The following is a 14,520-nucleotide window of genomic DNA, read 5'->3' as shown; positions in this document are numbered from 1 at the left end:
TTGTCGGTCTTGTTGTTGCTGCTGGCCTTGTTGTTGCTGTTGGTCTTGTTGCTGCTGTTGATCCTGTTGCTGTTGGTCTTCTTGTTACTGTTGGTCTTGATGTTGCTGTTGGTCTTGTTGTTGCTGATGATCATGTTGCTGTAGTTGGTCTTGTTGCTGCTGTTGATCTTGTTGTTGCTGTTGGTCTTGTTCCTGCTGTTGTTGATCGTGCTGCTGTTGGCCTTGTTGTTGCTGTTGGTCTTGTTATTGCTGTTGGTCTTGTTCCTGCTGTTGTTGATCGTGCTGCTGTTGGCCTTGTTGTTGCTGTTGGTCTTGTTATTGCTGTTGTCTTGCTGCTGTTGGTCGTGTTGTTCCTGTTGGCCTTGATGTTGCTGTTATTGTTGGTGCTGCAGTTGGTCTTGTTGCTGTTGTGGTTTTTGCTGCTGAGGTCTTTTTGCTGCTGTTGGTCTTGTTTCTGCTGTTGGCTTTGTTGTTGCTGCTGGCCTTGTTGTTGCTGTTGGTCTAGTTGCTGCTGTTGGTCTTGTTGTCGCTGTTGGTCTTGTTGTTGTTGCTGTTCATCTTGCTGCTTTTGGTCTTTTTGTTGCTGTTGGTCTTGTTTTTGTTATTGCTGTTGGTCTTGTTGTTGTTGCAGTTGGTCTTGCTGCTGCTGTTGGTGTTAACAAAGAACAAAGAAATGTACAGCACAGGAGCAGGCCCTTCGGCCCTCCAAGCCCGTGCCGACCATGTTGCCCGACTAAACTACAATCTTCTACACTTCCTGGGTCCATATCCCTGTATTCCCATCCTATTCATGTATTTGTCAAGATGCCCCTTAAATGTCACTATCGTCCCTGCTTCCACCACCTCCTCCGGTAGCGAGTTCCAGGCACCCACTAACCTCTGTGTAAAAAACTTGCCTCGTACATCTAGTCTAAACCTTACCCCTCTCACCTTAAACCTATGCCCCCTAGTAATTGACCCCTCTACCCCGGGGAAAAGCCTCTGACTATCCACTCTGTCTATGCCCCTCATAATTTTGTAGACCTCTATCAGTTTGCCCCTCAACCTCCTTCGTTCCAGTGAGAACAAACCCAGTTTAGTCAACCGCTCCTCATAGATAATACCCTCCATACCAGGCAACATTCTGGTAAATCTCTTCTGCAGTCTCTCTAAAGCCTCCACATCCTTCTGGTAGTGTGGCGACCAGAATTGAACACTATACTCCAAGTGTGGCCTAACTAAGGTTCTATACAGCTGCAACATGACTTGCCAATTCTTGTACTCAATGCCCCGGCCAATGAAGGCAAGCATGCCGTATGCCTTCTTGACTACATTCTCCACCTGTATTGCCCCTTTCAGTGACCTGTGTACCTGTACTCCTAGATCTCTTTGACTTTCAATACTCTTGAGGGTTCTACCATTCACTGTATATTCCCTACCTGCATTGGACCTTCCAAAATGCATTACCTCACATTTGTCCGGATTAAACTCCATCTGCCATCTGTTGGTCTTGTTGCTGTTGTTGGTCTTTTTGTTGATGTTGGTCTTGTTGATGCTGTTGGTCTTTTTGTTGCTGCTGTTGGTCTTTTTGCTGCTGTTGGTCTTGTTGTTGCTGTTGGTCCTGTTGCTGTTGTTGCTATTGTTGTTGCTGTTGGTCTTGTTGTTGTTGCTGTTGGCCTTGCTGCTGCTGTTGGTCTTGTTGCTGCTGTTGGTCTTGTTGCTGCTGTTGGTCTTGTTGCTTTTAGTCTTGTTGTTGTTGGCCTTGTTGTTGCTGATATTGTTGGTCCTGCTGGTGGTTCTTTACAGGATTGGTCTTGTTTCTGTTGTGGTTTTTGCTGCTATGGTCCTTTTTGGTGCAGTTGGTCATGTTTCTGCTGTTGGTCTTGTTGCTGTTGTGTTTTTTGCTGCTGAGGTCTTTTTGCTGCTGTTGGTCTTGTTTCTGCTGTTGGCTTTGTTGTTGCTGTTGGTCTTGTTGTTGCTGTTGGCCTTGTTGTTGTTGGTCTTGTTGCTGCTGTAGGTCTTGTTGTTGTTGGTCTTGTTGCTGTTGGTCTTGTTGCCGCTGTTGCTCTTGTTGTTGGTCTTGTTGTTGCTGTTTATCTTGTTGCTGCAGTTGGTCTTGTTGATGCTGTTGTCTTGTTGCTGTTGGTCTTGTTGCTGCTGTTGGTCTTGTTATTGTTGCTGTTGGTGTTATTGCTGCTGTTGGTCTTGTTGCTGCTGTTGGTCTTGTTGTTGTTGCTGTTGTCCTAGTTTTGTTGTTGGTGTTGTTGCTGCTGTTGGTCTTGTTGTTGTTCTTGTCGCTCATGTTGGTCTTGTTGTTGTTGTTGGTCTTGTTGCTGCTGTTGGTCGTGTTGTTGTTGTTGGTCTTGTTGTTGTTGGTCTAGTTGCTGTTGGGCTTGTTGTTGTTGCTGTTGGCCTTGTTGTTGCTGTTGGCCTTGTTGTTGCTGTTCATCTTGTTGTTGCTGTTGATGTTGTTGATGCTGTTGGTCTTGTTGGTGCTGTTGATCTTGTTGCTGCAGTTGGTCTTGTTGCTGCTGTTGATCTTATTGTTGTTGCTGTTGGTCTTGATCCTGCTGTTGTTGTTCGTGCTCCATGGTGGCCTCGTTGTTGCTGTTGGCCATGTTGTTGCTTTTGGTCTTTTGATCGCTGTTGTCTTGTTGCTGTTGGTTTTGTTGTTGCTGTTGGCCTTGTTGTTGCTGTTATTGTTGGTGCTGCTGTTGGTCTTAAGGGGGTTGCTCTTGCTGTTGTGGTTTTTGCTGCAGTGGTCTTTTTGTTGCTGTTGGTCTTCTTGCTGATGTTGGTATTGTTGTTGCTGTTGGTCTTGTTGCTGCTGTTGGTCTTGTTGCTGTTGGTCTTGTTGTTGCTGCTGTTGGTCTTATTGCTGATGTTGGTATTAGAACATAGAATGTAGAACGATACAGCGCAGTACAGGTCCTTCGGACCACAATGTTGCACCGACATGGGAAGTCAAAAAACAAAATCCATCTAACCTACACTATGCCATTACCATCCATATGCTTATCCAATAAACTTTTAAATGCCCTCAATGTTGGCGAGTTCACTACTGTTGCAGGTAGGGCATTCCACAGCCTCACCACTCTTTGCGTAAAGAACCTACCTCGGACCTCTGTCCTATATCTATTACCCCTCAGTTTAAGGCTATGTCCCCTCGTGCTAGCCATTTCCATCCGCGGGAGAAGGCTCTCACTGTCCACCCTATCTAACCCTCTGATCATTTTGTATTGTATTGTTGCTGCAGTTGGTGCTGTTGCTGCTATTGGTCATGTTGTTGCTGTTGGTCTTGTTGCTGCTATTGGTCTTATTGTTGCTGATCGTGATGCTGATGTTGGTCTTGTTTTGTTGTTGCTGTTGGTCTTGCTGCTGCTATTGGTGTTGTTGCTGCTGTTGGTCTTGTTGCTGCTATTGGTCTTGTTGTTGCTGTTGGTCTTGTTGCTATTGGTCTTGTTGTTGGTGCTGTGAGTCTTGTTGCTGTTGGTCTTGTTGTTGCCGTTGGTCTTGTTGCTGCTGTTAGTCTTGTTGCTGTTGGTCTTGTTGTTGCTGTTGGTCTTGTTGTTGCTGTTGGTCTTGTTGCTGTTGGTCTTGTTGTTGCTGTTGGACTTGTTGTTGTTGTTGGTCTTGTTTCTGTTAGTCTTGGTGTGGTTGCTGTTGGTCTCGTTGTTGTTGTTGGTGTTGTTGCTGCTATTGGTCTTGTTATTGTTGGTCTTGTCGCTGCTGTTGGTCTTTTTATTGTTGTTGTTCTTGTTGCTGCTGTTGGTCTTGTTGTTGTTGTTGGTCTTGTTATTGTTGGTCTTGTTGCTGTTGGTATTGTTGTTGTTGCTGTTGGTCTTGTTGCTCTTGGTCTTGTTGTTGATGTTCGTCTTGTTGTTGCTGTTGATCTTGTTGTTGCTGTTGATCTTGTTGTTGCTGTTGGTCTTGTTGTTGCTGTTGATCTTGTTGCTGCAGTTGGTCTTGTTGCTGATGTTGGTCGTGTTGTTGCTGTTGGTCTTGTTGCTGCTGTTGGCTTTGTTGTTGCTGTTGGTCTTGTTCCTGCTGTTGGTCATGTTGCTGTTAGTCTTTTTGTTGCTGTTGGTCTTGTTGCTGTATGTCTTGTTGTTGTTGATGATCTTGTTGCTGTTAGTCTTGTTGTTATTAATGTTGGTCTTGTTGTTGCTGGTGTTGTTGCTGCTGTTGGTCCTTTGTTGTTGGTCTTGTCGCTGCTGTTAGTCTTGTTGTTGTTGTTGGTCTTGTTGTTGCTGTTAGTCTTGTTGATGTTGTTTGTCTTGTTGTTGTTGGTCTTGTTGCTGTTGGTCTTGTTGTTGTTGCTAGAATCATAGAATCATAGAAGTTTACAGCATCGAAACAGGCCCTTCGGCCCAACCAGTCCATGCCGCCCAGTTTTTACCATTAAGCTAGTCCCAGTTGCCCGCACTTGGCCCATAACCCTCTATACCCATCTTACCCATGTAACCATCTAAATGCTTTTTGAAAGACACAATTGTACCCGCCTCTACTACTACCTCTGGCAGCCCATTCCAGACACTCACTACCCTCTGAGTGAAGAAATTGCCCCTCTGGGCCCTTCTGAATCTCTCCCCTCTCACCTTAAACCTATGCCCTCTAGTTTTTGACTCCCCTACCTTTGCTGTTGGTCTTGTTGTTGCTGTTGGACTTGTTGTTGCTCTGCATCTTGTTGTTGCTGTTGATCTTGTTGTGCAGTTGGTCTTGTTGCTGCTGTTGGTCTTCTTGTTGTTGCTATTGGTCTTTTGCTGCTGTTGGCTTTGTTGTTGCTGTTGGTCTCGTTGTTGCTGTTGGCCATGTTGTTGATGTTGGTCTTATTATTGCTGTGGCTTGTTGCTGTTGGTTTTGTTGATGGTGTTGGCCTTGTTGTTGCTGTTATTGTTGGTGCTGCTGTTGGCCTTAAGAGGGTTGGTCTTGCTGTTGTGGTTATTGCTGCTGTGGTCATTTTGTTGCGGTTGGTCTTGTTTCTGCTGTTGATTTTGCTGTTGCTGTTGGTCTATTTGTTGTTGTTGGTGTTTTTGTTGCTGTTGTTCTTGTTGCTGTTGTTGGTATTGTTGTTGCTGTTAGTCTTATTGTTGATGCTGTTGGTCTTGTTGTTGTTGTTGGTCTTGTTGCTGCTGTTGGTCTTGTTGTTGTTGCTGTTGGTCTTGTTGTTGCTGTTGGTCTTGTTGTTGCTGTTCGTCTTGTTGTTGCTGTTGATCTTTTTGTTGCTGTTGGTCTTGTTGCAGTTGATCTTGTTGCTGCAGTTGGTCTTGTTGTTGTTCGTCTTGTTGCTGTTGGTCTTGTTGTTGTTGCTGTTGGTCATGTTGTTGCTGTTGGTCTTGTTGTTGCTGTTGATCTTGTTGCTGCAGTTGGTCTTGTTGCTGATGTTGGTCGTGTTGTTGCTGTTGGTCTTGTTGCTGCTGTTGGCTTTGTTGTTGCTGTTGGTCTTGTTGCTGCTATTGGTCTTGTTGTTGCTGTTGGTCTTGTTGCTGTTGGTCTTGTTGTTGGTGCTGTGGGTCTTGTTGCTGTTGTTGCTGTTAGTCTTGTTGTTGCCGTTGGTCTTGTTGCTGCTGTTGGTCTGGTTGTTGCTGGTGGTCATGTTGTTGTTGGTCTTGTTGCTGCTGTTGGTCTTGTTATTGTTGCTGTTGTTGTTGTTGATGTTGTTGATTCTGTTTGTCCTATTGTTGCTGCCAGTGTTGTTGGTACATTTGTTGTGACTCTTGTTGCTGGTGTTGCTCCCATGACTATAATCTGTATCTTGACTTCTTGCAGACAAAATCACTGATGAAAAAGTAGCACAGAACTTTGTAGACAACTATAACAGAGTTACGGAGAAAGTGTGGTTCGACTACACAGAGGCTTCATGGACATACAACACCAACATCACGGAACATAACAACCAAATCAAGGTAGGTTTACCCTCTGTACCAGAACACCATGCCCAGTATGCAGTCACACCTGAACTCGAGGACTATATTAACCAAAATAACATTTCCAATGTCCAATTATATTGTAATTCAGTGGAGCACTACTTCAGAGTTTGAATCCACAAGGTGCAAAATAAGTAAAGACACCGTTGGAGGTCTCGGAGCATCAAACCAAATCTAATGAGTCACCACAGTGAACAGTTGAACAATAAATCACCATTAGCAACAGCCAACCTATTGTCAATAGAACACCAGTGATTTATCCTTGGCATGGTATAACAGACTATCATTGACAAAATCTTGCAGAACATTATCACAGAAACCCAGAATTGTTAATGTGCAGAATGTGGCCCATCATGCCTGTTGTGTTCGGTGTCTGTCAAAGAATCTACAGAACTGCTGGTGACTTGTCCAAACCAGGATTTTTATTAATGCAAACATGGGAAGGTAACGATCTGATACAGAACAAGGTTTAATGGAGTTTCTTTAGACTCCCCTTGAACTACCCCTATGCACGACGTACTCATGTATGTCTTACAATATTCTGATGATCACCAGATCTGCCCTGACTTATATCCGATGCCGCCTGCTGGTGGTAGGTCTCATTGCTGCATACATGGCCACCTGCTGGTGGGAGGTCACAATACTGCATTCATGGAATATTATCTATAGGCATATCACCACAGTATCTGCACCGGCTCACGAAAAGAGCAGCGTGACTTAGTTCCACTCCCCTGCCTTTTCCCTGTACCCCTGTACATTGCTTCTATTTAAGTAATCATCTAAAACCCTCTTGAATGCCTCAATTGGATCTGCCTCCACCACACTGCCAGGCCGTGCATTCCAGACCCAAACTACCCGTTGCGTGAAAACGTCTTTTCCTCACATAACATTTGTTTCTTTTGCAAATCACTTTAAATCTGTGCCCTCTCGTTCTTGATCCTTTTATAAGTGGGAACAGTTTCTCCCGATATACTCTTTCCAGCCCACTCATGATTTTGAACATCTCTGTGAAATTTCCTCTTAGCCTTCTCCTCTACATGGAGAATATGCTCAACCTCTCCAAACTATCCTCGCAACTGAAGTTTCTCATCCCTGGAACCATTCTTGTAAACCTGTTCTGCACCCTCTCCAATGCATTCACATCCTTCCCAGATGCTGCTCAGAACTGTACACAATATTCCGACTGAGGTGTAACTGTTGTCTTGTACAAGTTCATCATAACTTTTTTTTTGCACTGAGTGCTGAATTTGGTGCATTTGAGTGCTACAGTGAGAGTTTGGTGACTGAGGGAGTATATGGCTTCATTTTTATCTAAAGTGTAGTCTTTCTTTTATTTAATTAATTAACTTAAAAGTTGCTGTTTGGTTTAGAAGAAGGTGAATTTTCAATCAGCTTTAAACAAAGCTTCTACTTGTAGGCACTTGCAGCTGGAGCTTGTTAATTAGTTCATTGGATTAGGCCAGTTTTCAGAGGCTAGATTCACAGTATAAAAGTGATCCCCTACAGTGCAGACTTTGTTTGCACTGAGTGCTGAATTTGGTGCATTTGAGTGCGAAAGTGAGAGTTTGGTGACTGAGGGAATGCTGAATTTGGCGCAATTGAGTGCTATAGTGAGAGTTTGGTGACTGAGGGAGTGCTGAATTTGGTGCATTTGAGTGCTATAGTGAGAGTTTGGTGACTGAGGGAGTTAGGTGAGGAGGGAGTAAGGTGCTCCTTTCATTTTGTTTCCTACATTTCCGCAAAGAGTGAAAAGAGAGTCAGGAGTTTACAGAGAGTGCAGCTGACTGGGAGCAGAGTCGGAGGGCGGAGATCCAGTTGGTCCACAGGGCAGCTATATTCTGTAAGGTAAGAGGGGATGGAGGCTAGGCCAGTTGCATGCTCCTCCTGTAGGATGTGGGTGGTGAGGGATACCACCGGTGTCCCCACTGACTATACCTGCGGGAAGTGCACCCAACTCCAGCTCCTCAAAGACCGTGTTAGGGAACTGGAGCTGAAGCTGGATGAACTTCGGATCATCCAGCAGGCAGAGGGGGTGATAGAGAAGAGTTACAGGGAGGTAACCACACCCAAGGTACAGGACAAGAATAGCTGGGTTACAGTCAGGGGAAAAAACCAAACAGGCAGACAGTGCAGGGATCCCTCGCCGTTGCCCTTCAAAACAAGTATACCATTTTGGATGCTGTTGGGGAGGATGACCTACCGGGGGAAGGCCCTAGCGGCCAGGTTTCTGGCACTGAGTCTGGCTCTGGGGCTCAGAAGGGAAGGGGGGAGAATAGAAAAGCAATAGTTGTAGGAGATTCAATGGTTAGGGGAATAGATAGGAGATTCTGTGGTCGCGGGCGAGACTCCCGGAAGGTATGTTGCCTCCCGGGTGCCAGGCCCAGGGATGTCTCGGATTGTGTCTTCAGGATCCTTAAGGGGGAGGGGGACAGCCAGAAGTCGTGATGCACATTGGTACCAACGACGAAGGTAGGAAAAGGGGTGTGGAGGTAATAAATGAGTTTAGGGGATGAGGCTGGAAGTTAAAAGCCAGGACAGACAGAGTTGTCATCTCTGGTTTGTTGCCGGTGCCACGTGATAGCGAGGCTAGGAATAGGGAGAGAGTGCAGCTGAACACGTGGCTGCAGGAATGGTGTAGGAGGGAGGGCTTCAGGTATTTGGATAATTGGAGCGCATTCTGGGGAAGGTGGGACCTGTACAAGCAGGACGGGTTGCATCTGATCCAGAGGGGCACCAATATCCTGGGAGGGAGATTTTCTAGTACTCTTCGGGAGGGTTTAAACTAATTTGGCAGGGGAATGGGAACCGGATTTGTAGTCCAGCAACTAAGGTAGCCGATATTCAGGACGCCAAAGCGTGTAATGAGGCAGTGGGGAAGGGAACACTGACAAAGGAGAGTACTTGCAGGCACGGAGATGGGTTGAAGTGTGTATACTTCAACGCAAGAAGCATCAGGAATAAGGTGGGTGAACTTAAGGCATGGATCGGTACTTGGGACTACGACGTGGTGGCCATCACGGAAACTTGGATAGAAGAGGGGCAGAAATGGTTGTTGGAGGTCCCTGGTTATAGATGTTTCAATAAGATTAGGGAGGGTGGTAAAAGAGGTGGGGGGGTGGCATTATTAATTAGAGATAGTATAACAGCTGCAGAAAGGCAGTTCGAGGAGTATCACCCTATTGAGGTAGTATGGGTTGAAGTCAGAAATAGGAAAGGAGCAGTCACCTTGTTAGGAGTTTTCTCTAGGCCCCCCAATAGTAGCAGAGATGTGGAGGAACAGATTGGGAAACAGATTTTGGAAAGGTGCAGAAGTCACAGGGTAGTAGTTATGGGTGACTTTAACTTCCCAAATATTGAGTGGAAACTCTTCAGATCAAATACTTTGGATGGGGTGGTGTTTGTGCAGTGTGTCCAGGAAGCTTTTCTAACACAGTATGTAGATTGTCCGACCAGAGGAGGGGCCATATTGGATTTAGTACTGGGTAATGAGCCAGGGCAAGTGATAGATTTGTTAGTGGGGGAGCATTTTGGAGATAGTGACCACAATTCTGTGACTTTCACTTTAGTAATGGAGAGGGATAGGTACGTGCAACAGGGCAAGGCTTACAATTGGGGGAAGGGTAAATACGATGTTGTCAGACAAGAATTGAAGTGCATAAGTTGGGAACATAGGATGTCAGGGAAGGACACAAGTGAAATGTGGAACTTGTTCAAGGAACAGGTGCTACGTGTCCTTGATATGCATGTCCCTGTCAGGCAGGGAAGAGATGGTCGAGTGAGGGAACCATGGTTGACAAGAGAGGTTGAATGTCTTGTTAAGAGGAAAAAGGTGACTTATGTAAGGCTGAGGAAACAAGGTTCAGACAGGGCATTGGAGGGATACAAGATAGCCAGGAGGGAACTGAAGAAAGGGATTAGGAGAGCTAAGAGAGGGCATGAACAATCTTTGGCGGGTAGGATCAAGGAAAACCCCAAGGCCTTTTACACATATGTGAGAAATATGAGAATGACTAGAGCGAGGGTAGGTCCGATCAAGGACAGTAGCGGGAGATTGTGTATTGAGTCTGAAGAGATAGGAGAGGTCTTGAACGAGTACTTTTCTTCTGTATTTACAAATGAGAGGGGCGATATTGTTGGAGAGGGCAGTGTGAAACAGATTGGTAAGCTCGAGGAAATACTTGTTAGGAAGGAAGATGTGTTGGGCATTTTGAAAAACTTGAGGATAGACAAGTCCCCCGGGCCTGACGGGATATATCCAAGGATTCTATGGGAAGCAAGAGATGAAATTGCAGAGCCGTTGGCAATGATCTTTTCGTCCTCACTGTCAACAGGGGTGGTACCAGGGGATTGGAGAGTGGCGAATGTCGTGCCCCTGTTCAAAAAAGTGACTAGGGATAACCCTGGGAATTACAGGCCAGTTAGTCTTACTTCGGTGGTAGGCAAAGTAATGGAAAGGGTACTGAAGGATAGGATTTCTGAGCATCTGGAAAGACACTGCTTGATTAGGGATAGTCAGCACGGATTTGTGAGGGGTAGGTCTTGCCTTACAAATCTTATTGAATTCTTTGAGGAGGTGACCAAGCATGTGGATGAAGGTAAAGCAGTGGATGTGGTGTACATGGATTTTAGTAAGGCATTTGATAAAGTTCCCCATGGTAGGCTTATGCAGAAAGTAAGGAGGCATGGGATAGTGGGAAATTTGGCCAGTTGGATAACGAACTGGCTAACCGATAGAAGTCAGAGAGTGGTGGTGGATGGCAAATATTCAGCCTGGATCCCAGTTACCAGTGGCGTACCGCAGGGATCAGTTCTGGGTCCTCTGCTGTTTGTGATTTTCATTAATGACTTGGATGAGGGAGTTGAAGGGTGGGTCAGTAAATTTGCAGACGATACGAAGATTGGTGGAGTTGTGGATAGTAACGAGGGCTGTTGTCGGCTGCAAAGAGACATAGATAGGATGCAGAGCTGGGCTGAGAAGTGGCAGATGGAGTTTAACCCTGAAAAGTGTGAGGTTGTCCATTTTGGAAGGACAAATATGAATGCGGAATACAGGGTTAACGGTAGAGTTCTTGGCAATGTGGAGGAGCAGAGAGATCTTGGGGTCTATGTTCATACATCTTTGAAAGTTGCCACTCAAGTGGATAGAGCTGTGAAGAAGGCCTATGGTGTGCTCGCGTTCATTAACAGAGGGATTGAATTTAAGAGCCGTGAGGTGATGATGCAGCTGTACAAAACTTTGGTAAGGCCACATTTGGAGTACTGTGTACAGTTCTGGTCGCCTCATTTTAGGAAGGATGTGGAAGCTTTGGAAAAGGTGCAAAGAAGATTTACCAGGATGTCGCCTGGAATGGAGAGTAGGTCTTACGAGGAAAGGTTGAGGGTGCTAGGCCTTTTCTCATTAGAACGGAGAAGGATGAGGGGCGACTTGATAGAGGTTTATAAGATGATCAGGGGAATAGATAGAGTAGACAGTCAGAGACTTTTTCCCCGGGTGGAACAAACCATTACAAGGGGACATAAATTTAAGGTGAAAGGTGGAAGATATAGGAGGGATATCAGAGGTAGGTTCTTTACCCAGAGAGTAGTGGGGGCATGGAATGCACTGCCTGTGGAAGTAGTTGAGTCGGAAACATTAGGGACTTTCAAGCAGCTATTGGATAGGTATATGGATTACAGTAAAATGATAGTGTAGATTTATTTGTTCTCAAGGGCAGCACGGTAGCATTGTGGATAGCACAATTGCTTCACAGCTCCAGGGTCCCAGGTTCGATTCCGGCTTGGGTCACTGTCTGTGCGGAGTCTGCACGTCCTCCCCGTGTCTGCGTGGGTTTCCTCCGGGTGCTCCGGTTTCCTCCCACAGTCCAAAGATGTGCGGGTTAGGTGAATTGGCCAATGATAAATTGCCCTTAATGTCCAAATTGCCCTTGGTGTTGGGTGGAAGTGTTGAGTTTGGGTAGGGTGCTCTTTCCAAGAGCCGGTGCAGACTCAATGGGCCGAATGGCCTCCTTCTGCACTGTAAATTCAATGTTAATCTATGATTAATCTAGGACAAAGGTTCGGCACAACATCGTGGGCCGAAGGGCCTGTTCTGTGCTGTATTTTTCTATGTTCTATGTTCTATGTAGGCTTCTGCAGAAAGTAAGGAGGTATGGGATAGTGGGAAATGTGGCCAGTTGGATAACGAACTGGCAAACCGATAGAAGTCAGAGAGTGGTGGTGGATGGCAAATATTCAGCCTGGATCCCAGTTACCAGTGGCGTACCGCAGGGATCAGTTCTGGGTCCTCTGCTGTTTGTGATTTTCATTAATTACTTGGATGAGGGAGTTGGAGTGTGGGTCAGTAGATTTGCAGATGATACGAAGATTGGTGGAGTTGTGGATAGTGAGGAGGGCTGTTGTCAGCTGCAAAGAGACATAGATAGGATGCAGAGCTGGGCTGAGAAGTGGCAGATGGAGTTTAACCCTGAAAAGTGTGAGGTTGTCCATTTTGGAAGGACAAATATGAATGCGGAATACAGGGTTAATGGTAGAGTTCTTGGCAATGTGGAGGAGCAGAGAGATCTTGGGATCTATGTTCATCCATCTTTGAAAGTTGCCACGCAAGTGGTAGAGCTGTGAAGAAGGTCTATGGTGTGTTAGCGTTCATTAACAGAGGGATTGAATTTAAGAGCCGTGAGGTGATGATGCAGCTGTACAAAACTTTGGTAAGGCCACATTTGGAGTACTGTGTACAGTTCTGGTCGCCTTATTTTAGGAAGGATGTGGAAGCTTTGGAAAAGGTGCAAAGGAGATTTACCAGGATGTTGCCTGGAATGGAGAGTAGGTATTACGAGGAAAGTTTGAGGGTGTTAGGCCTTTTCTCATTAGAATGGAGAAGGATGAGGGGCGACTTGATAGAGGTTTATAAGATGATCAGGGGAATAGATAGAGTAGACAGTCAGAGACTTTTCCCCCCGGTGGAACAAACCATTACAAGGGGACATAAATTTAAGGTGAATGGTGGAAGATATAGGGGGGATGTCAGAGGGAGGTTCTCTACACAGAGAGTAGTGGGGGCATGGAATGCACTGCCTGTGGAAGTAGTTGAGTCGGAAATATTAGGGACCTTCAAGCAGCTATTGGATAGGTACATGGATTACGGTAAAATGATATCGTGTATATTTATTTGTTCTTAAGGGCAGCACAGTAGCATTGTGGATTGCACAATTGCTTCACAGCTCCAGGGTCCCAAGTTCGATTCCGGCTTGGGTCACTGTCTGTGCGGAGTCTGCACATCCTCCCCGTGTCTGCGTGGGTTTCCTCCGGGTGCTCCGGTTTCCTCCCACAGTCCAAAGATGTGCAGGTTAGTTGGATTGGCCATGATAAATTGCCCTTAGTGTCCAAAATTGCCCTTAGTGTTGGGTGGAGGCGTTGACTTTGGGTAGGGTGCTGTTTTCAAGAGCCGGTGCAGACTCAATGGGCCGAATGGCCTCCTTCTGCACTGTAAATTCAATGATAATCTATGATTAATCTAGGACAAAGGTTCGGCACAACATGTTCTGTGCTGTATTTTTCTATGTTTTCTATGTTCTCATAACCTCCTAGCTTTTAAAAAAAAAAAAATTATAATCTTTATTGCCACAATTAGGCTTACAATAACACTGAAATGAAGTTACTGTGAAAAGCTCCACGTCACCACATTCCGGCGCCTGTTCGGGTACACAGAGGGAAAATTCAGAATGTCCTAATTACCTAACAACGCCTTTCAGGACTTGTGGGAGGAAACCGGAGCACCCGGAGGAAACCCCCGCAGATACGATTTGTAATCTATGCCCCTATAAATAAAACCCAGGATACTATATCCTATATTAACTGCTCTCTCCACCTGCCCTGCCACCTTCAATGATCTATTCACATATGCACCCAGGTCCCTCTGCTCCTTCACTCCCTGAAGAATTTTACCCTTATTTTATATTGTTTCTCCATGTTCTTCCTACCAAGATGGTGCACTTCACACTTCTACAAATTGAACTTCACCTGCCACCTATCTGTCCACTTCACCAACTTGCCTATGTCCTTTTGAAGTTCTACACTGTCCTCTTCACTGTTTACAATACTTCCAAGTTTTCATTCATCTGCAAACTTTTTAAATTGTCCCCGGACAAATTGAGATCATTTATGTAGATCAGAAAAAGCAAGAGTTCCAATACTGGCCCATGGGGAACGCAATTACAAACCTTTCTCCAGTCCAAAAAATATCCTCTCTGCTTTCTACTATTCATCCAATTTTAGAACATAGAACATAGAACATTACAGCGCAGTACAGGCCCTTCGGCCCTCCATGTTGCGCCGACCTGTGAAACCACTCTAAAGCCCATCTACACTATTCCTTTATCGTCCATATGTCTATCCAATGACCATTTGAATGCACTTAATGTTGGCGAGTCCACTACTGTTGCAGGCAGGGCATTCCACGCCCTTACTACTCTCTCAGTAAAGAACCTACCTCTGACATCTGTCCTAAATCTATCTCCCCTCAATTTAAAGCTGTGTCCCCTCGTGCTAGACATCACCATCCAAGGAAAAAGGCTCTCACTGTCCACCCTACCTAATCCTCTGATCATCTTGTATGCCT

At 45.5% G+C, this 14,520-nt stretch overlaps 1 protein-coding gene across 1 annotated transcript in view; it reads left to right on the top strand.

Annotated features, from left to right (window-relative positions):
* ace (angiotensin I converting enzyme (peptidyl-dipeptidase A) 1) overlaps positions 1-14,520 on the top strand; it is a 534,228-nt gene that overhangs the window by 219,676 nt on the left and 300,032 nt on the right. Inside the window, exon 13 of the mRNA XM_072486945.1 lies at positions 5,749-5,885. Coding sequence (XP_072343046.1) covers positions 5,749-5,885 — 137 coding nt within the window. The remainder of the gene's footprint in view (positions 1-5,748; positions 5,886-14,520) is intronic.

This window comes from Scyliorhinus torazame, chromosome 21, assembly GCF_047496885.1.
Source record: "Scyliorhinus torazame isolate Kashiwa2021f chromosome 21, sScyTor2.1, whole genome shotgun sequence".
In the NCBI taxonomy this organism is placed as follows: domain Eukaryota; kingdom Metazoa; phylum Chordata; class Chondrichthyes; order Carcharhiniformes; family Scyliorhinidae; genus Scyliorhinus; species Scyliorhinus torazame.
Note: the sequence above shows the minus strand (reverse complement) of the source record. Positions and strands in the feature narration are given on the sequence as shown.